At 32.2% G+C, this 23,279-nt stretch overlaps 2 protein-coding genes across 5 annotated transcripts; one reads left to right on the top strand and one right to left on the bottom strand.

Moving 5' to 3' along the window:
• Nucleotides 1-3,975: 3,975 nt before the first annotated feature.
• Nucleotides 3,976-16,027, top strand: LOC123193915 (formin-like protein 6). 4 transcript variants are annotated; one of them, XM_044606989.1, is made up of 18 exons: nt 3,976-4,483; nt 4,990-5,690; nt 6,514-6,735; nt 6,818-8,520; nt 8,631-8,751; nt 9,562-9,633; nt 10,142-10,240; nt 10,362-10,403; nt 10,682-10,762; nt 10,857-10,907; nt 11,007-11,088; nt 11,822-11,916; nt 12,823-12,894; nt 12,985-13,101; nt 13,734-13,802; nt 13,901-13,967; nt 15,224-15,652; nt 15,754-16,027. In XM_044606989.1, the coding sequence occupies exons 1-17, from the start codon at nt 4,411-4,413 to the stop codon at nt 15,409-15,411; spliced, it is 3,855 nt and encodes a 1,284-aa protein (XP_044462924.1). In that variant the 5' UTR covers nt 3,976-4,410; the 3' UTR covers nt 15,412-15,652; nt 15,754-16,027. The 4 variants fall into 4 exon arrangements, with proteins under 4 accessions (XP_044462924.1, XP_044462926.1, XP_044462928.1 ...); XM_044606992.1 differs by lacking the exons at nt 3,976-4,483; nt 4,990-5,690 and having other exon boundaries at nt 6,619-6,735; nt 6,831-8,520; XM_044606991.1 differs by lacking the exons at nt 12,985-13,101; nt 13,734-13,802; nt 13,901-13,967; nt 15,224-15,652; nt 15,754-16,027 and having other exon boundaries at nt 12,817-12,894.
• Nucleotides 16,028-17,413: 1,386 nt separating this feature from the next.
• Nucleotides 17,414-19,057, bottom strand: LOC123194452 (probable WRKY transcription factor 40). The gene is made up of 4 exons (XM_044607647.1): nt 18,889-19,057; nt 18,587-18,805; nt 18,378-18,497; nt 17,414-17,917 (listed from the first exon to the last, which is right to left on the bottom strand). Exons 1-4 carry the CDS (start codon nt 18,901-18,903, stop codon nt 17,534-17,536), a joined length of 738 nt encoding a protein of 245 aa, XP_044463582.1. The 5' UTR covers nt 18,904-19,057; the 3' UTR covers nt 17,414-17,533.
• Nucleotides 19,058-23,279: the final 4,222 nt, after the last annotated feature.

Raw genomic sequence — 23,279 nt, forward strand, 5'->3', positions numbered from 1 at the left:
CATCGGAGAATGATTACTTCTCATCCAATTATCAATGATGGAATAGATAGATATGTGTATATTCTATGTGTTAACATATAATTAAAGTATATATTAAATATATATATTTTTTTTTTATTTTTTTATTTAAATGATATATATCAATACTATATATTTTTTTTTTTACTCAAAATAAATAGTTTCGTTTTTGAAATACTTTAAAAAAATTAAATTATTACAAATGCATTTTAACTTAAAATAAATTTAAAAAAAAAAATTCACAGTTACTTCTATTTGTGACAGAAGCCTTCAACTTCAACAATTACTAACCTTTTGGCTAATAGTCGGTTGTTTAATTTTTTAAATTTATTTATTTATTTATTTTTATCTATATAAATCAATATAATTCTTATTTTTTTCTAATTTTATTTATAAATCTTTCAATCTTTCAATTTTAATTATTTTATTATATTTTGAATCTCATTGTCCGAGATCTACTAACACTCTTGGTATCGATTATAATATTAAAATCTATTTTTAGTGCAAGTAGATGCATATTAAATGATAAATGATCTAATTTATACCCAAATACGATCGAAACGATAATATATATGAAAGATTAGGTTAAAACTGATTTTAAAATACATAATTAGGTGGTTGAAGATATCTTTGAAAAATTTAGAGATTTAGATATTAAAGATGAGTAGATAAATAGTATGATATATATATTATTTATGTTTATAATTATACAATATATAAATTAATTTATTTGTACTTTATTATAAACTTTTAATATTTTTTATTATATAACCGTGGTATTCTTCTGTCACAAATGAAGGATTATAAATAAAATATTTGATGTACTGTTATCGGTTTTAATAATTGAAAAATAATTTATATTTAAAAATTTTAATTAAATTTTTTTAAAAAAATTTGTTTAAATAAGTCAACCCGATTAAGACCCGGTTTGACTTTATATATATAAAGTCAGATCTTGGGCCTTTAAAAATCTATGAGTCAACTTGACCCGAAGGCCCATTACTATATGGGTCTAGGCTCCACCTATTGACATATCTAATTTGAACTGACAATTAAACCATAATTTAATAATCAGATTCAATAACTAAGATAAATTTGAATTATAATCTAAACAAGATTAAGCATCTGTTTCTGATCGACTTAGATTAATAAAATTTAACTCAAATTGGATCCCCAAAATTGAATCTCCATCAATTTAATATGTACTTATTTTAATTACACAAATAGATACATATTTATATAGATATCATCACGTGATATAATGACACATATAAAATATATACTAATTTATCTACTCAAAATACACATAATTTTATTAGTTTTGAAATACTTCTAAAAAGGTTGAATTATTACATATGTATTTTAACATATAATAAATATATTTTTTTTTTCTAGTGGTGTGAGAAGGGAAAGACAAGGGGAATTTTAACACATGCATGGGAGAAAAAATTATTCGTGCATAGAAAAAGCATAGATTTTCTATTATTCCTGTATGTATAAGAAAGGGAGTTTAGGGTATTCAATTTCTCCCATTCTATTCGATTGTCATCCCTACCAACCAAATTGTGACAAAATAACTTTCAACCCTTAAAATAAAAAAGAAGATATGATCAAACTCGTTTAACCCAATAATTAAATCGTAATTTAATATTATTTATTAAATCCAACTTTGAGCTAATCTAATTTAATAACTAAAATAAAATTGAGCCATTATCTTATCTAAACCAGATTTAACATCCATTTTTAATTAAACCATCTAATTGGATCCAAATTTTAAAATAGTTGTTAAAACATGGCAGCTGGGACATTAACAAATTCTGGAATGAAGTTTGGGATATGGAATTCATAATTAAACAATAGACACTACAATGGCCCTATGGGTTTGGATCTCAGTAAATTCCACATTTTTGGAGTTTTTTTAGGCCAAAGCACTATTTCCCACTCACTGTATTCTCAAGTTTTTCTCTTTTAATTTTGATAATCTCAAATACCTATCCATAAATAACTAAAATTAACGGAATCCTAACCTCTTGAAATTTTATCTCTTTTGACCTCCCTAAATTTTAAAAACTAAAGTTTCTCTTAACCTAAGTTTTAAAAAATGACAGTTTTACCCTAGGGTTTAAAAAATAACTTAGGTTTAGAAAAACTTTTAGTTTTTAAAGTTTAGGAGGACAAAAAGAGATAAAATTTTAAAGAGTTAGGGTTCCGTTAATTTTAATTACTTATGGGTAGGTATTTGGGATTATCAAAGTTAAAGAGAGAAAATTTGGGAATACAACATACTTTTGATGGGAAATAGTCCTTTAGCCATTTTTTTAAATATAAGATGCCTTAGATGAGGTTGGTGATGACTTTAAGGCGTTTAATAAGACAAATGTTATGTTTGAAGGAAGTAAAACTTGAAATCATGGGACTTGTTTTCTTTTTTATTAAGCATACGATTTGACAACGAAATCAATTCGTGATCAATCCGAAATTAAAAATATCTATTTGATTTGGGCATATTTAAACTTATATAACTAGACTGAGTTGAATTTTATTAATTTTATAAAAATAAATTCAACAATTAATTCAAAATTAGTCTAATTAAAACAAATTCCAATTTCAATTATGATTGAAAGTAGTGGTATGATTAATTAGATGATTTAAAATGTATATTTAAGAGTGGATTTATCATAATCATATACGAAAGTGCCTTTAAAGATTTCCATAATAATTATATAATTTCACCATAGAAAGTGGCTTTTCAGATTTTAAGACTAATTACAAGTGATTAAAGCCTTGATTAATGGTTAATCATGTACTTTTACCTATGCCCACCCATAGTTTGGTAAATGTCACCTTCTCGTCCTCCAAGTTTGAAAAGCCGAATTTTTCACCCTTATCCATTTCTATTCACCACCAATCGCTGATCATTGTTTATCTCCTCACGTCATTTTTACTAATAATACCACCGCCAACCATCTTTCCTCTCCTGTCACCTTTATTGCCTTTCCAATTTTCAATTTTGTAGAAAATAAAAAAAAAAACAATAACTTTAAATTTACATTTTCTTTAAATTGAAATGAAATGAATAAGAAAAAAAAAAAGAAATTCGCATTTATTAAAAAAAAAAAAGTAAAAGAAATAAGAAGAAGAGATTGTTTGATATTTATTAAAAATAAATGACTGGGAGAAAATGAAGATTAATATTTATGATACGTTTGATTTTGGTAATATTTGATTTAAGTTTATGAGTTAAATCCATAACTCAAATTTTATATTTTAGAATTATGGTTCAAATTCATGATTTATTGATAAAACGATATTAATTATCCTATTAATAAACAAAACGATATTGTTTTTATAATTATTTGATATAATTCAAATCGACTAATGAGTCAGGTTTGAATTGAATCAAACAATGCATTGGTTTATAAGTTTAATCGAATTGAACTTTGTTTAGTTATAGTTCAACTTAATTTTAAAAATAAGTTAACCTATTCTGCTCAAATTTGGCTCTAATTTGAGTTGAGTTAAACTAAACTGAATTGGTTTTTAAGATCGAACCAGTTTTGTTTAAATCTAACCTAATATTTGATATTTTTAAATATTAAAATGATAAAATATAAAAGTAAATTCAATTAAAAATGATGAGTAATCATGATATGATTATAAGATAATACGTTATTATTATTATTATAAAATTATATGTATAGATAATAACTATAATTTTAAATATAAATTATAATAATATATTATTATATAATTAAATAATTTTAAATGTTAAATAAAGGTTGGACTATTGGGGTGATGAAATGCAAATAGTTTGATCATTTTAACATTTAAAACTATGCGGTGCCGTTTTAATACAAGTCAATCTCTCCGGGAGCTTGAGGAACACACGTGTGTGACAATCTAGTACTAATATAATTTCTGTGATTTCTTTCCTTGTAAAGAGAGAAAGCCAAAAAAATTTAAAAAAAAAATTACGTAGAACAAGCACACAGAGACAGAGACAGAGAGAGACAGACCTCAGATCCTTGGATTCTCCTTCTCATTTTCAATTTTCTGCACAATAACAAACACATCCTATCTTTCGCTTTCAAACCCACATGGAATATTCCATTTATTTCTGTTACTTTCTTCTTTTTTAGCCAAACTCTATCTCTGTTGATTGAAAGCTAAGTTTATCCTGTAAGTGTGAATGTCAAGACAACAATGGTAATACCCACATGAGTGTTTCGTAAAGACCCGGCAAAAAATCATTCATACCTCTTCTGTTTCAGTTTACACTCTCTCTATATTCAATTCCCGTCGTTAATTTGATCTGGGTTCTGGGTTGTTTTTTGTGCTGTTCCATTGTGGCATTTTGTCGAACATTTGTGTTTTTTGGATCGTTGAAAAACAATGGCTTTGTTTAGGAAATTCTTTTACAGGAAGCCACCTGATGGGCTCTTGGAGATCTCTGAACGGGTCTATGGTATGCTTTTTATATTCCTTTTGTTTTTTGACATGGCAGACGAGTATGGAGGTGTTATATTGATTTTACTGAAAATGGAAGTAAATAGAGGATGCCTTAGTGAAATTAAATGATGATACTCACTTTGGCGAGGCCTTGTCCATTAATATTTCTCCAGACAATTTGATGAGGAAAAAAAGTTTTCTTGTGTACTAATGTATGCTCTTTTTTTTTTTTTTTGCCAACTGAAGATACTTCATCATATAAGTTTCTCTGTAATTTATAATTATCTTGGCGTGATATAAATGGAAGCATTTTTGTCTAAAAAATTATTTTTCTGTTCATTGAGTTTATGTTCTTTCGTAAACGAAGCAAAATTGGGTATATTTTAAACTAAGCTGGTGTATCATTCCTTATCTATTATTGGGCTAATGGTAATAGTGCCTGTTGCAACGAAAACACATCCCATTATTATCTTAGAATGCGATCAGTAACTCTTTTTTTTTTTTTGCTTATGAACCATCCAGTATTTGACTCCTGCTTCTCCACGGACATTTTAGAAGATGAAGAATATAAGGTGTATATAGGAGGCATAGTGGGTCTACTCCGTGACCACTTTCCTGATGCTTCATTCATGGTGTTTAATTTTCGAGAAGGAGAGGATCAAAGCCAGATTTCTCATATATTGTCTGAGTATGATATGACTGTTATGGATTATCCTCGCCAGCATGAAGGTTGCCCAATACTCACAATGGAGATGATCCATCACTTCTTGAGGTCAAGTGAAAGTTGGCTCTCCCTTGCACAGCAGAATGTGCTCTTGATGCATTGTGAAAGAGGAGGGTGGCCAGTCTTGGCCTTTATGCTTGCTGCTCTTTTGATATACAGGAAGCAGTTTAGTGGGGAGATGAAAACTTTAGACATGATTTACAAGCAAGCACCTCGTGAGCTTGTGCAGCTGATGTCACCACTGAATCCAATTCCCTCTCAGCTGAGGTACCTTCAATATGTCTCAAGAAGGAATGTGGCCTCTGAATGGCCTCCACTGGATAGGGCACTTACACTGGATTGTATTATTCTTAGAGTCATCCCCTGTTTAGATACAGAAGGGGGTTTCCGCCCAATATTTAGGATTTATGGGCAGGATCCTTTAATGGTTGCTGAGCGAACACCCAAAGTTTTGTTCTCAACGCCCAAAAAGAGCAAAGGTGTTCGACATTACAAGCAGGTTGCTTTAAGTCTCTTTACTTATATAATTTGGCTCTCCAGTTATTCACAATTTTGATTATGGGTTTTTTCAGATCAAAAGGTGATTCCAAATTTGTGTTCATTCTTCCATTCCTGTCTTCATGCCCAACCCAATGACTTGCATATAGTATAATGAAATCAACCCAAATGCTACAAATACACAAACACTAACTAGAATTTGATTAGGAAAATTAAAATCTAACTAATAAAGGTAATAGTATTTAAATTTCTAAAACAAATGACTTCTTATAATGAATGGTAAAATTCACTTCTAGACACTTCGTTGACAGGTCACCCAAAAGATGGGCGTAACTGTTGTTCAAGCAATTTCCCTCTGATGGTCCATTATGTGATGTCTTTGTCTAACTTACAAGAAATATAAAATAGTAGAAAAAAGTTGACAGATGATTACTGTTACAAGATGTCTTACCTAAGACATTGGTATTGCAATATTTGATGTTTCAAGTCAAAATTAATCTGGTAGCGGTGACCTAGACATGTCTTTTATCTGAATTCAAAAATTGTTGCCAATAGTGGAAAATTTTAAGATCTCATGGTTCTTGCTAACCAAAAGTATTGAAGAAGAGATATGTCTTACGTTTCTTCTCCAATGTGTGTTTAACATTGCACTTGCTTATGGAGGTTTCTTTGCTTGTTAAAGATGCACTAGGGAGGTACAAATAACTTGTGTATGTAGAATCTTCTTTTTTCTTTTTCTTCCAGTACTTTAATTCAAAGATGCATTTTATGTTCTTCCCAAACTTGATCGTACACATATATAGCTTCCTTATTTGTTGTTGCAGGCAGATTGTGAATTAGTAAAAATTGACATCCATTGCCATATTCAAGGTGATGTTGTGCTTGAGTGTATAAGTTTGGATAGTGATCAAGAACACGAAGAGATGATTTTTCGGGTGATGTTCAATACAGCCTTCATAAGGTCTAATATTTTGATGCTTAACCGTGATGAGATTGATATCTTGTGGAATACTAAGGATCGATTTCCAAAGGAGTTCAGAGCAGAGGTATTTATTAGCTTTTCTCTATTTTGAGTATGTTTTTTCTATTTGAACTTTTATGGAATTAATATATTTTATCTGGATAAAGGTTCTTTTTTCAGAGATGGATGCCGCATCTTCTCTAATTTCATTTGATTTGCCGGGTATAGAGGAGAAGGATGGTCTGCCCATAGAAGCATTTGCTAAAGTTCAAGAAATTTTTAACAATGTTGATTGGCTGGATCCAAAGGCAGATCTTGCTCTAAGTGTGCTCCAGCATATCACACCATCAAGTATCCGCCAAGAAAAGTTGGATGTTGGTCTTTCCCAAAGTCCAAGTAAAGGCAGTGATTCACTAGAATCAACTCTTGAAAAAGTTGTAGAGAAGCCAAAATTGAAGGGATCAGACATTAACATCAGGGGTCCTAGAGCCATTGCAGAAGCAAAACATTCTACGCCACTGCTTAAACCTTCTCTAGATGCAAATTCCTTCTCCAAGAAGATTGAACCACGAGAACTTCATATTGCTCGCCAAAGGCCCACTAAATCTATGATCATTTCTCAGCGATTATCTCAGACTTCTCTGTCTGGTTCAGCTTCATTTTGCAGTTCCTCTCAAGGGTCACCTATGTCTATATTAAGATATAATAGTGCACCCTCAAACCTAGGCATTACAACTCTATTGCAAGATCATGATGCATCTAATAGGGAAGAAGTTGCACATCAGGCATCGGGATCTCTACCTATTGCAGCCACTTCATCTCTTGTCAAAAATAATTTGAAAGCTTTGCAGTTGAGTCACGTGCCTACTTCACCACCGTCAACAACAATTCTGCCTCCCTCATTGCAGTCTTCATTGGAGGCTCATAGAACTGTTGAGAAAACTTCAGTGGCCTCTCCTACTCCTTCTCAGCCATTTGCTAAAGCAACACATTCTTTACTATCACGACTTTCTGGAACCACACTACAGGGCAAAGATCAGTCATCATCAGTTCCATCCACTCCACCTCCAGTGCTTTCTACTTCAGAGGCATCTCCTCTTGTTACCAAGAGCTTGCATTCAACTCCTCCACCTCCTCCTCCACCCCCTTCTTTTTCGGGGGTGTCTCAACCTTTGATAGCTAAGAATTCAACGTTGATACCCCCACCTCCGCCCCCACCACCCTCTTCTTTTTCTGGAACATCTCCATCTTCAATTGTCAAGAACTCATTTTTAACAACGCCTCCGCCTCCGCCTCTCCCACCTCCTTTTTTCTCAGGAACATCTCCATCTACCACTGCCAATTGTTCATTTTCAATCCCCTGTCCTCCACCACCCCCTCCAATCATTTCATCAGTTTCTTGCTCAGTTTCTTCTCCTCAATCCACACATCATTTGGTTGTTACATCCGGTCCTCCTCCACCACCTCCCCCTCCTCTAAAGTCTGGAGATTCTATTATTACAGCTTCACCACCACCACCTCCACCTCCACCTCCTCGGGGTTCTATTAGTGCACCTTCTGCACCACCACCACCCCCTCCTCCAAATACATCTGCAAATGTTCCTCCTGTGCCACCTGCACCGATTTCTTTATCAAATGGTTCCTCTTCTCAATCTCAATCTAGAGTTAGTAATGGTAATATCCCTCCTATTCCTGGACCTCCCTCCACTGCTTTATTTAGTGCAAAGGGACGGGCAATGTCACGTGCAAATTCTAGAGGTCAATCACAACCTAGAAAGAACAACCTAAAACCATATCATTGGTTAAAGTTAACCAGAGCAATGCAAGGAAGCTTATGGGCTGAAGCACAAAAATTGGATGAAGCTTCCAAGTATGCATCATGTTGAGATATGTTATTGCTTTGCTTCCATTTTCTTAGTAATTCTTTGATCTCTATGATTTTGTTGATATTTTATCGTTTTGATTTTTTGCCTGGGCCAGGGCTCCAGAATTTGATATGTCAGAACTGGAGAGTCTTTTTTCAGCTGCTGCTCCAAATTCAGATAGTGGGGCCATCGGTGGGAAGTCAAATCGCCGACCCAAATCTGAGAAAGTTCAGCTGGTAATTAGTGTTCAATTTTTGTTGAAGAATGTTAGGTTAATTGGCCTGCCAAAGTTGGCCTTTTGTTTCTGGTTTTGACGTTGACTCAAGGTTGTCAATCTTATCATGTGTTTCATCCAAGCTGGCATATTGGTCTCAACTTCCTAGTTGGTCTGGGCTTTTACCTAGTTCTGGTTGGTATATCTCTATAATGTAATGTGTTGAGATTGGATTTTTCTGGTTGGATAATCATCCCATCTGGTTTACTTTCTCTCCTGGTTTGATGGGTGATTGTTTCCAGTTACACCTTTAGTTTTTACTTTAATCAGGGAACCAGTATAATGGGCAACAATATTCAATATAAAATTATTACAATCATCAATGTAATGGTCAACAATGTAATTTGAGCTGCTTCAGTACTTACATATCTCCTGTATACCTTTTGTTTTTCCTGTTTTCTTCTTTTTCAGGATGGGGTTTTCATAGTACATATCTTAGACTCGAATATTTCCAAATAACACACTGCCATGCAATCATACACTTCCCAGTCTTGTTTGCTTGCCATTCTACTTTTTTCATGTTAAGTTGAAGTAATTTGAAGTTGAGTCAGTTCCACATTGCTTTCTCTTTAATGAGTTCTATTTTATTAGTTTTTTCTGTGAATTAGCAGACTGTTGATTGTTTTTGCACATATGTGCTGGCATTAAATGAAGATTCATTTAGAGATGGCCTTGTTTGCTTTTATTGCCTCTTCATAATTAAAGATCAATAATCATCTGTGGTTATCTAGTGTTTTGGTTCCATATATCCACATGTTTACTGGTTTTGCAGATTGAGCTTCGGCGGGCTTATAACTGTGAAATTATGCTTTCAAAGGTTAAAATTCCATTGCCTGATCTGGTGGTAAGCTGAATTATTAGATTTGTTTTTGGAAGTAAACTTCTTAATAAATTTATCTAAACCTAGGCTCTTTAAGAAATTCAATTCAAAATGAGAAAATATTGCATATTTGACCATTGTGGAGTTACTTATTACTCCTTTTCGTGATCTGGTTCTGATCCAAGATACTTTTGTTAACATATTATGTAGTACATTTTGAATTGACTTCCTGCTGGCTCTTACTTGGGTGGCATGGTGGTATTGGGGTAAATCTTAGGTGTGAATCTTGCTGATTAATTCCTTTTATATCTTAAATTAAAACTGAAACAATTTCCCGGTTTTTCGAGTGTATATTCCACAGTTAATTTCACATGAGAAGAACATAGAGGAGCATTTCCTTTAAAATTTTTCTGGCCCTTTCAGATAGTTCACTGGTTAGGAAATCAGAGTTCCACCAATTCATCTGTTCACAGATTTAGAGCCCATGGGGTAGTTATCTTACATTTGTTTCTTTCCTGCCAATGTGTTACAGAGTTCAGTCCTTTTGCTGGATGATTCAGCATTGGATGTTGATCAGGTTGATAACCTTATTAAGTTTTGTCCAACTAAAGAAGAGATAGAATTATTAAAGGTATGAAAATGTGTACGCTTTTTTGTCATAATAATGTGTGCTTTTCGTTTTTCTACCAGTAGAAATCTTTCTTTAATGTCATGGTGCTTCTTCAGACTTACAGTTGTACGTTTGTTTTCAGAACTATAATGGCAATAAGGAAAACTTGGGAAAATGTGAGCAAGTGAGTAGAATACTCTTTTGCTTATGATATTTTTCTCTTTCAAATTTATGTTACTGTCCAGATTGCCTGTTTCCAATCTTATGAACTGATATCACAAATAAACTGGCTTAGCTTGCCCTTTTATATTCTTTCATTTAATTAATCAAACAATGGAAAAAGATCCATGATGATAATATGTGAGATATAACCGGTAGAGATCCTTTATATGGTTGGGAAAATAAGTTTCAACTGCCTCTCTTATTTTGTTCTAATTAACAGCTTTGTGCATTTTGTGATAGTTCTTCTTAGAACTGATGAAAGTGCCACGGGTGGAATCAAAGCTCAGAGTTTTCTCATTTAAAATACAATTCCGTACCCAGGCGAGAAGACAATCTATTTAACCTTCTTGTTCACATGATGCTTCCAGTGTTGTCTTTACCAGTTTTCATGAAGCATTTTCTCTTCTTTTTCCAGGTTTCTGACCTCAGAAATAATTTGAATATTATAAATTCTGCATCTGAAGAGGTAAATTGCTTTTCTTTTCTATTTTCTAGCTTCTTTAAATGATAAAGTTTTGTTTGACTTTCTGATCTTTCACACCATTACTACTATTCTGCTCATCAGGTCAGAAATTCAGTCAAGTTGAAAAGAATCATGCAAACTATTCTTTCACTGGGTAATGCTTTGAATCATGGAACTGCAAGGGGTGAGTTACATCACATTCGTTAATATTTGTCTTTGTGTACCATCTGAAGAGTTGATATAATGTGTATCATTGCATGCTAAATTTAAGATAACTAATGAGCTTGTGGTCTTGAGTTAGGAATAGTTTATGGTCAGTGTAGACTTGAAAAAGTGACAAGAAATGAAGGCTGAATACTTAAATTATAAGGATAAGTAAAAGAAAGGAGCAACACTCTGACAAGAATTAGGCAATTTTTGAAGGTGAAGATGAGAACCAATAGACAACATTGATGGTATCTGTGCCAATTTCAATGATGGGGTTGGGTCCATAAATATTTGTTCTCTTTAGAATTACTTTAGTGGCAAACTCAGAAATAAAACTTGGAGCGTCATTGTTGAATAAAAATAAAATATGAGGGGTCAATGTAAAATTTAGAGGTTATATTGATATTTTACATGTAAACTAAAAAATTTTTAAAGGACTGCCCTTGACGCGACTGACAGTTTTGCTTTGGCTTGTGCTTTTCAACTGTTATATTATTATTACTACTGGGTGTAGTATGGTCTTACATATTTTTTGTAGGTAGCTAAGCTGCATACATGTGCTCACACTTGATTGCTTTTTGCCAACTGATATTCCAGTCATTCATAATCTCAAGCAGTTTCTTGTCTCTTCTGTATATTCTTTCTTAGAAGAATCTATTTATGCCATTGTTATATGTTCCTTTATTGAGATTTTGATATCATTGCTGAAGGTTCTGCTGTGGGATTCCGATTGGATAGTCTCCTCAAACTCACTGATACTCGAGCTCGGAACAGCAAGATTACTCTCATGCATTATCTTTGTAAGGTAGAATGTCTTGTAACACATGCATTGCTCGCACACTTTGTTTCAGACCATGGGTCTATACTATTAAGAGTAGATGACATTACCTTTTCCTCCTTCGACTTAGATTTTAGCTTCGGATAAATTTTAATGTGTATCTATTTGATGCATACTATATGTGGCTGTATGTATGTGGGTATCTCTTATATTATGTCAGCATGTCATGCTTTTGTGAGCACACAATCTTTTATCTTTTGATTGGAATTAATAGACATGAGTATGGCCTGCTTTTATATTGGGAGGTTTTATAATTTGGAAATGATTGATTTATGGTATTGACAAATGTATTGGGTGCTATTAATAAAAAAAATCCTATCAAAGAAAATTTTCAAAGGATGAGTTTTTGTAGTCTACCACTGTGGTCCCACCTGTTTTCATTTGTGAACTTTCGATCGAAAACATCCTAATGAGAACAGTCATAATTTCTAGGTCCCATTAAAAGTAATTTTGTCCCTAATATTAATTAAGTCTCAAGGGGAGAAAGACAGTTGAAGCTGCCTGTAGTAAAACCAGGTTAATTCATATTCATCCCTGTATCATACTGCCTTGTACATATGAGCAATAATATTTTAGTAATGCACAGAACATGGGTCTTGGAAGCTTTTGTTTGATAAACGACACCTTTACCAACTTCCTGCATCACCCTTCTCAGTGAACTTCTCTTCATTAGTGAATTTGATGAATGGAAATGCTAAATTCTTTTGCATAAGTCCTTTCTTCAGTTTATGCACTGTACAATTGAGATTTGGCATAAAACATTCTGTTTGTTCTTTATGCATCATGTTTGGCCATAGATCGGTCATTATGCTACTCTGGAAATCATTATTGTTTGTACCTCTTGTGATCATTTTTTGGCTTTGCAAGCTGTAGGTACTTGCTGAAAAATTGCCAGAACTTCTAGATTTTCCAAAAGATCTTGTGAGTTTGGAGGCTGCAACCAAGGTTCTCTAATCTAATCCTTTAGCTTCTTATTCTTATGACAATTAATTTTTCTGTTTAGCATGCTTTGCTAAATGATTAATCATTATGCAGATACAACTAAAATTTTTGGCAGAGGAAATGCAAGCTATTAGTAAAGGACTGGAGAAGGTTGAACAGGAATTGACTGCCTCGGAAAATGATGGTATAGTGTCGGAGAATTTTTGCAAGGTAAGTTTTTGGGCAACACCTACTTTTGCATTTATTATTTGTGGTTTCTCCAAGTATGTGTATTGCATACATTTGCTATTGTCACTGAACGAATTATTTCTTAAAGCTTGCAATAGAGCTCTGGACATCTAAAGGAACTTTTCTTTATAAATGCCACAGTATAGAACTGAGCCACAACTTTGAGAACGAAGATATATGTTGCTAGGAACTAGTGTGGCCTTCAAATATTTCTTTATATTGGTTCTTTTCATTATCTTTGATTAGGCCTTTTCATTAGCTTAATATCATAAAAAATATGTTTGTGTCAATAATTGTTTGGCTTTACGCATTTACTGTGAATGTTGGTCAATTTGGCTTCGAATTTTTGTATCAAGGTTGACATAACATAAAGCTTTCCTTTCCTAAATACCTTATTCTCCCTTTAGGAAAGAATATTTTCCTTGTCATAGTCCTAGTTAAGGAGGATATGATCTTTTTCATGTGAAAACACGTTTTATCAACATCACCAAGTTACCTGGCTTATTATGATCTTCTATTAGGACCACTAGCTGATTATGTTCATACTTGCATGTTGTTTATATTCTAATTCTCTTAATTGCTAACGCTTTTTTTTTGTGTTTGAAAATATTTAGACTTTGAAGGAGTTCCTTAGTTTTGCAGAGGGTGAAGTGAGGTCTTTGACATCCCTTTATTCTGGTGTGGTATGTATGTTTATTTACTTATTTGTTGTAAGTTGACTCTTGTTTTATTGTTGTAACCTAAGATGCAAGTAGTACATAAAGAATTTGGATATTTTCAGGGTAGAAATGCAGATGCATTGGCTCAATATTTTGGGGAAGATCCAGCTCGTTGCCCTTTTGAGCAAGGTACTGTTTGGTTGTGACAGTTTTGATTTATATGCAGTTTTGTTATGCCGCCCCTGAAATAACAAGCAGAGTCTAGCATTTTATTTGAGAACCTATTAGATACAGGAAATCTGGCTATTAACTTTTCTTTAAATGACCCAATATCCTTTACGTTTTTCCTTTATTTCTTGGGATGGCTTGGTTTGTTGGTTGCCAGTCTTAGGTTTATTGATCCTCACATGAAATAATATAGTTGAACTGCCTAGTTGCTCCAAATAGTTTTTGACAAATTTAGGTTTTTCCTACTCTTTTTTTTTGTTCCTAGGACTTGGAAGATGACAACAGATATACCCACATTGTAGTGGAAATATTGTTTCCACCAATTTTAACAGACATGTGATAGGGTTAGGGTTAGGACCTGTATATATGAGGAACAAAAACCGCCAACAAAAACCTCCATAATGTAAATACTGAGGCTAATATATACATGGATTTGAATCCAACACCTTATTTATCAATTTTGAGTATGTATGTCCTCAAACTAAATTTATTTTTATGTTAGATTAATTCAAATTATATATTTAATGATTAACTATACAAAATTGTTTTGAATATAATTTTTAAACAATTAACTGGTCCAACCAACCGCTGGTTAGACCGGATCATCCTCTTCATCAGGGCAATGTCCGATCTAGTTCTGAAACATTGAATATACAACGTTGCAGTCTGGCCTAACCTAGCAAAAATTCCAAAATCAAGCTTAAAGACAATGGTAAATAATTAATAACTAAAGCATAAAGACCTTGTTTCATATGACTCAATTAAATGATCCTTAACACCGTAATTATATTTTTCTATCCTATCAAACTTCATACCATATAGTTAAACTAAATAGCCCTTTCTCCACTGAGGAGCATTACTTCACTAAGGAGGATACCTCCCTTGAATATTCGAATTCAGGTTGCTAACAAAATGCTTGGGCATAATACTGCTTCTGAAAGATGAAATAATTGGATTCTCGGTTTGGTCATATTCTCCAACAGACAGATCTTAAAGACTCGAGTGAATCTATTGTTTGCATATACAAAGCATATAGATGGTAAACTAACCCATGTGTGCAAACCTGTGTTAACTAAATTGCTTGTGATCATTTTTTCAGCCTTTGGTTATTGTTGAGTGCGATTATGAAGCATGCACGCTCTGGGTTTCTTCTTCAGACTTATTCTGGTGCTTTTTCCTGATGTATATATCATTGTTACTTCTAATGGAATTTGCAGTTGTGTCTACTCTGCTAAACTTTGTACGGATGTTTGTCCGAGCACACGAGGAAAACTGCAAGCAACTTGAATTTGAAAAGATGAAAGCCCAAAAGGAAGCAGAGAATGAAAAGCTGAAGATGACTTCTGCTAAAAAGGATTCTCTACACTCAGTAGACAATCACTTGAAGAGTAACACCATCAAATGACCATCAATTGGTATATAAGCACCAGTTTTTGTTGATCGCCACAAGCTGTCACTCCATAGATAAGATATAATAGTCTTCCTGCAATGAATGAAGGCCTGGACGAGGATAGGACACAAACAACTAATACTGACAACAAATGAGCAATGATCCTGGAGAAGATTAAAAGACTATTTATCAGACAGCATTAATAAATAGAGGCAAATGAAGGCCGTTGAGCAATGAAAAACACCCATTTCAATTGGTAAGCCTATCAACCCTCCTATTTTCCTTTCCAGTTTTTATAATCTTTCATCGCTAATGAAGCCTATCATCCAATCGTGATGGGGATCCTTGCTTTTGTAGCACAAATGGAGTTGACAAAGTCCTGTTGGATGAGCTACAAGTGAGGCTGCTCAAAGAATTTTGTATAAATATCAGTAGTAGTTTTTCACCCATTCTATATATTAGATCTATTTTTCTTCAGTGTTATATTATTCTTTGTATATTTTTTTAGTTATAGGGATGTAAATGTTAATATGTAATCTTGGTAGAATGTGTAGTTTCCAAGGCAAAGAATTTCTTCTTTTTCAAATGGAGAAAAGTGATCTCTGTGCTAATTGATTCAGCTTTTCATATCCATGGCATGCATGCATGCTTATATTTCTTCACATGTTCAGCTTAATCTGGTTTGTAATACACCCTTTTAATTCTGATGATGATGTGTTTGATTCCATCGTTGAAACTTGATCCAACAGATGTGTAATCCATCTTTAAATACACCCAGGTAAGAAAACACCATCAATATTTAAATTTTACAAATAAATTATTGTACTCACTTTTGAATATTCAATTGAGTATTTAGTTAATATGTCATTATATGATTAGTTGAATTTGAATTAAGAGTAAACTAATATTTAATAATATGATGATACATTATTTAAGTACTTAATTAAGTACTCAAAATTATGTGTAGGTAATATTGCTCTAAAAATTATGGAGGATAACTCACCGTTTTTACAAAAGTAATGTCAAAGATGGCCCATCAAGTTGGTGATACAACAATTTTTTAATTTGCTACTTTTTAGTTTTCTTTAAATACTTTTCATTAGGATTGGATTCGATTTGAATCAATTATGTGTGGGTCAATTATGTGTTTAGCTTGAATGAGACAAACTCAAAAATGTGTTTTGCTTGAATGAGTCAAACTCAAATAGAGGTAGTTTTGGTTTCAGACTGAATCGAGTAAACTAATTTGTTGAATTATTAAAGAATTATTGATAGGTTTATCTTTTTTTTATGATATATATTTTCACAAATAGTATGTTTTTTTAATATAATTAATTAGAGAGTGTAATAAACAAAACAGAGACTTATTGTGCTTATCTCTTTACTAGGGTTTTGTATATCAAAAACTATAACACATGATATAAAGTCCAAGTCATTCTCCAAACTTATATGAGCCTCTCTTGTAGAGGATAGTAACTCTTGTACAAAGATAATGAGCACTTACTTCGTATGTTTAGGTTAGAAATGGATTCGAATTAAGTTAGCAATTATTGTTTGGTTTTATTCAAGTTAGAGTTTCAATTTGATAGTTTGGTTTGAATTCTCCTCTAGTAAACTATTTATTTTATTGATAATACTATTCATCATATTAATAACACTTTACTTATTATTGACGTTTTTCATTATCTCAACAACTTTTAACAATATCTTTAACTAATTTGAATTCACTTGAACTCAAACTAGTTATTTAAAATTCGAGTCAAACTCACACCAACATGTGTTCAAATTCATGTTTGCTCGAAACTTAAATCCAGCCCTAGTTTAGGCGTTATTGTCCATCTTTGTTCAGAGCTAACAGTCATTATAAAGATATCATTATGACACTTTCCGTGGGAATACCTTGGCATGTTGGTTAACCATCTTAGTTTTTGAATGGATACAAGTAATCAGAAAAAGATGAACTCGAGCTTCATCATCATGTAGAACACAGAAACTAATGCATTTTCATGCAGAGAACTGAAAAACCAATAGCAAGTCTATTTATCTTCCATTAACTGATCAATCTACACATTTTAACATATGAATTCTGACAATATATAAATACATATATCAAGCTGAAGTTCTCATTGGATTAACATTAATATTGTTGATTCAGGCAGGAAGTTGCCACAGCTGCAGCTAAAGCTACGGTGAATTTTGGATCTCTAGTTAAGGATGCCACGTATTCTTCAATCTTCATCTTCTTATTGTTTCTAATAAAATCTTGCTTTGTATAGTCGTTAGATGGTCTTTTACTTTGTTGAATATTGGAGCCAGAAAGAGTAAGATCTAGAGTGACGGCCGACGGTGTTGGTGTTGGTAGTAGTGGAGAATGAAATTTTCCTATCGAGCTTTCGTCTGCTGCTGAACTTTCTGTTGGTAAAGAAAAAGATTGATAACCAAATGAAGGTTCAGCTTCATGGTTGTGTTCTCCTTCGTATGTTGCAACAAGAAATGACTCGTCCTCTATGCATCTCTGAACCTAAATATATACATCAACGATAAATAAATTATATTTATATATTCTTTTAACCTAGTGTTAATTTTAGCTTAGATCCATACTAAAAGTTGTGAGGTATTTTCCATTTTGATCTTTGTTAATCTTATAGTTTTGCTTTTAAAATGTGTCTCGTGAGAGGGAGAAGGATATAATAGATTTATAGTGATCCAATGCCCTCAAACTCTTGTTTGATATGGATTTGTTAGCATCAATACAAAAAGTTTGTGAGAGCACTTAACATTGATTCTTAAATAGTATCATTATTGATATGGTTTGATCTGTCTATAGGAGATCACTTAAAATTGCGAGATAATATCCGATTTGATCTTTGTTAATCTTACAGTTTTACTCTAAGAAGGAGTCTCACAAAGGAGATGTCGGGTAGGAGTTTATATGGACTCATGATCCTGAAGTTAAAGCTTTTGAGTTAAAAGATCTTTACCTTCTTTTTGACTGGGCACCCAGAAGAAGCCATGGAACATCTGAAATAAGCTCGAGGGGAAGGATTATCTTTAGTAACCTTCTGGCCATATTTCCTCCATTGATATCCATCTTTAACTGTCTGAATTGGTAAAGGAAAGTCAAAAAAACTCGCTATATAATATAAACTTTCAACTATAAACCATTTAAAATGATGAACTTAATCATTACCAGGCTCTTGTCCTTGGAGTCGGATTTGACAAAGATTTTTGAAGATGTCTTGCCTTCCGTTCTTATATTATTAAAACCCTTTTCCTGGCTTGCCTTGTAGCTAGTTTGATGGATATGAGCTTGGAGAGCGTTACATTTATCAGTCATGGCTTCCACCATAAATCTCAGACGGTCATTCTCTCTCCGAACAACCTCCAACTTCTCTTGAAGCACACCCACCTGAACAAATCAAAACACAACATACATAAAACAAGCTTTGAAATAGAAAGAAACAAAGAACTAAGAGGAACCCATTTACTTACCTTTGCGTCATCCATGTTCAGAAGCTAAACCTGACAGGGTTATCGTTAAAAAAGAAGATGGGAAAGGTGGAAAAAGGAGAAAGAAGAAGAGCAGAAGCTGGTGGGTTATGGCGAAGAAGAGAAATTGGTGTTGGCAATGGGAAGGAAAGTCATTGAGATCAAATCTTAATTAAAAAAAGAAGACTTGGACGGATGGGGGTATTAAAAGAATTGTATTGTAGTTAAAGATGTAAGCCGCCTGACATCACCAGATATGAAGTAAGCTTCAACAGCTTGCCTTTATTCGTTTGTTCATATTGGCAACGTAAGAAATTGCGTGGCCAAAAAAACACTTTTTTTTTTTTTTTCAATTATCTGATATATTACCTAAAATACCCATCGATTTCAATTCTTTGAATCAAGAAGATGCTATGGCATTGTTAAGCTCAACATTGGATTCGATCTGGATTAATTTAAGCAAAACTTAACTCAAAATTAATTTAAATATAAAAAAATAGAATTGGTTTAAAATTAATGAATTAAGATTCGAATTCAGTCCGAAAAAAATTTTACTTCGAATTTAATATAAGTTGACTCAAATTTAAATATTCAAATTGACTTGAACTTAATTTGTTTTCATTAAATTGAACTCAATTTTTTACTTAAACTTAATTTATTCAATTCAAATTTGATTAGCTTGAATCGAACTTATCTTAATCGAGTGTTATGAAAACACCCCCTTGTTGTGTTATTTGTTACTCTTAATTGATAACTATACCAATCTGCCATTAAAGTTGAATTCAATGAATCTACTTGAGCTTAGATTAAATAAGTTAAATTCAAACAAATAATTGGATTCATTTTCATAAAGGAACTAAGGTCAAGCCAATTCGAATATTTGAGTTCAAATTCATTCATATCAAATCTAAAGTTAAATTATTTTTTAACTAAGTTGAAGACTCAACTCATTAATTTCAAACTAATTTTTTTATATTTGAATCAATCACAAATTAGGCTACATTCAAATTTGACATGAATCGATTCCAACCCTATAGGTAGAATGAACTACATCCCCATAATAATAATAATAATAATAATAATAAAAAAAGAGATGACTTCAATATTCCTGTGGATTTTTTTCTGGGATATAATAAAAAACAAAGGATGGTTAAGTAGGAAAATGGAGGACTTAATTACTAAGTAATTCAATCGAGAGCAGAAAGAAATAAAATAGAAATTCAAGTGAAAATGAAAATAAGTCCAACACGTGGGTTGTGCGTAAATGAATGTTTAGACCAGAAATCTGTATGTTTTGAATGAATAATAACAAGTTGGTGAAGATGCCGGCCAGCCAATCAGATATTGTCTTCTTCGACGGCTGCCCAAGAATTCTTGAACACAGACTGACTTCACTCGCTTTTAATTTGTTTATTTAAATCAAACTGAATTTGGACTAGTCCTTCGACATTTAATGCCACATTCTACCTCCGTGAAGCCTCACTCAACCTTAACTTGACTTACCAATCAACTTGTTTGTGATAATTAAATTACAGAGCTTCAATACTTGTAAATTTTACATAAGAAACTTCTAGTTTTTTTTATGTGAATTTCAAGTGTTGCTAGGAGAAATTAATGATAAAAGATTTTACAGTCATATAAACCAAGCTCATATTTTTTTATATAAGATTCAAATATAAATTTATGCAAATCCTATAGGCCAAAGGACTATTTCCCACCCAAGGTATGCTTTTTTTTCCAAATACACCCCTCCCCCCGGTTAACTTTGAAAAACTCATTTACTTACCTATTGATTGTTAAAAAAAACGTCAAGTTGACGGATTCAAGAATAAAATTATCATTTTATTTATAATATTAAAAATAAACTTAATTAAATTTTAGTTTACCCCCAAACCTTAAAAACTAACAATTTTTCTTCAACCCAAGTTTTCAAAAACAACATTTTCCCCCCTAGGGTTTCCAAACTTTCAAAGTAAATTTTTCGGCAACGACCGATGATCTCCAGGCAATGTCTCTTTCTCCTCGGCGTCTCGTCTTTTCGATCGTGCGACAACTTTCCCTCCTAAGCATCGTTGTCGATAAAGACGATTTGTCTTCATCTCGACCATGACGCCATACAGCACGAAAGATGTACGGTTGGAAGGAGGGGTCATCGGAGAGGGAGAGTGGGTGTTTGGAGATCATTAGTCATCGCTAGAAAAATTGGATCTAAAGGTTTGGAAACCCTAGGGGAAAAATATAGTTTTTGAAAACTTGGGTTGGGATGAAATTGTTAGTTTTTAGGGTTTGAGAGGAAAAATGATATGACTAATGGACTCAATTAATTTCAACAACCCATGGATAATAAGTAAATGGGTTTTTCAAAGTTAACAAGGGGGTATTTGGAAAAAAAACATACCTTGGGTGGAAAATAGTCCTTTGGCCAATCCTATATTAGAAAGTTTGAAATCATGTAAATTTTATATTAAAAATGTATATTTGTAGATAGAGAATATAAGTTGGACGAAAAGACCCCATATGAATTTACACTATAAATTCATACTTCTTAATATCCCAAGTTCAAGTAAAAAAGCTTATACTCACGCCATAAACTAAGATAGCTTATACTTTTTACTGTCTTAAGTTCAATTAGGAGGTCTATATTTACGTCATAAACTTATACCTTTTTACGTGGAACCTAAATTTTAGTCCAATCAAGAGGGTCCATGTAAACTTCCCATCACAAACTGATATCTTGTGTGTGAGGTTCATTTCTTACAAGTCCAACTAGAAGAGTCGTTGGGGACATTAATATTAAATCATAGGAGTTTTAACAGAAACACCCCAAACGCTAAATGCTTAGTCATATGTATCCCACGTTATTTATTTATTTATTCTTTTTTTGTGTACTTTGGACTTTGAAATCATAATATTGGATCAGCCAGTAAAAAGATGGCTATGCATGTGGTTCAAAGATTATTAAATTTGAGGCCGTATTTATGAAAAAGAAAGGGTTAAAAAGTTTAGATGGCGGGCGTACGGCGGCCGAGAAGTCATGAGTTCACATTGGTGGCTGTCGATGATAACGAACGAAGACTTGAAGTCCACCAGACAAGCACACCACAAACGCTGTTTTAAAAACCGGATGGAGCCGCTTGATTCAAATTTGAAATCAAGCAGACAAGCGCATCACAACCACTGTTTTGAAAATTAGATCGAATCGATTTTAAATTTAATTGGGTTAATATTAAAAAATTGTTTACTTGTTAATTTGATTAAATCTGGTAAAATTGATAAATTAGATAAAATTAATAGAATTAGATTCGACTAAAATTTAAGATATTTTAAAAAAATTTAATTATTTTAAGTAATTTGATTATTTTAGATTAAATTGAATAAATTTATAAAAGTTTGTAAGAAAAACATAAATTTAAAAATTAAATAATAAAAAAATATCTCATATTTATTGAAATATCTTATATAGGTAATAACTTGCAGAATTATATTTTTTTTCTGTATCATAAAATAAAGACATTTTTTTATTTAATTATTTTATTGAAATAAGATGAATAATTATCATTTCTTAGAAAAAAATATATTCTAATTATCATAGATTTGGATGTCCTGATTGATTTTATTTTTTACAAATTTTTAAATAAAATTTATTTATTATAATTTAATAATAAATTAAACCGATCAATTTTTAGTCAAACTGATTAAATTATAAATTAGTCAAATAATTAATTTGATCATCGATTTGATTTTAAAAATATTAACTACAAAGACAAAAATTAATAAGGACATATTTATCTTAATTCTAATAGTTTTAATACAAATTAGTTTAAATTTAATTTAAATTTATAATAATTTTAATTTATTTGAATTAATCATTAATATTATTATAATATTATCGATAAAATAATTGATAAAATATATAATATTATAAAAACAAGAATAATATCATTAATTAGATATATAATATGATCGAAGGGGGATTCAAACTGAAATTAAGTTTTAAAAAAATTCTTACTTAAACATGGTTTGAATCGAACCAATAAACGATGGCAAGTTAGCAACTGGGCCAAAAACCAGATGCTCAATTTAATGGTTTAGGCTGTCGTGTCCCAATCCGCCCAGCTGTCGGCTTGGCCCCAAATCTGTACCATTTGTCTATGCTTTTGTAGTTTTCTTCGGTCGTCATAGACTTGATGAATTTTTCATTTATTTCTCTTTTTTTAGGCACAATTTAGTGCTCATGATTGGTTACTTTGCACGTGAAACACATAAATTCTTATACAACGAAGTTGAATTAGACCTGGCAAGCTACAGGGCAGGATAGATAGACCGCTTCATACGCAATATATATATATATATATGAGTAGTATTATATATATAATTTTATATATAAATAATAA

Source organism: Mangifera indica, chromosome 13 (assembly GCF_011075055.1).
Source record: "Mangifera indica cultivar Alphonso chromosome 13, CATAS_Mindica_2.1, whole genome shotgun sequence".
NCBI classification, from domain to species: Eukaryota; Viridiplantae; Streptophyta; class Magnoliopsida; order Sapindales; family Anacardiaceae; genus Mangifera; species Mangifera indica.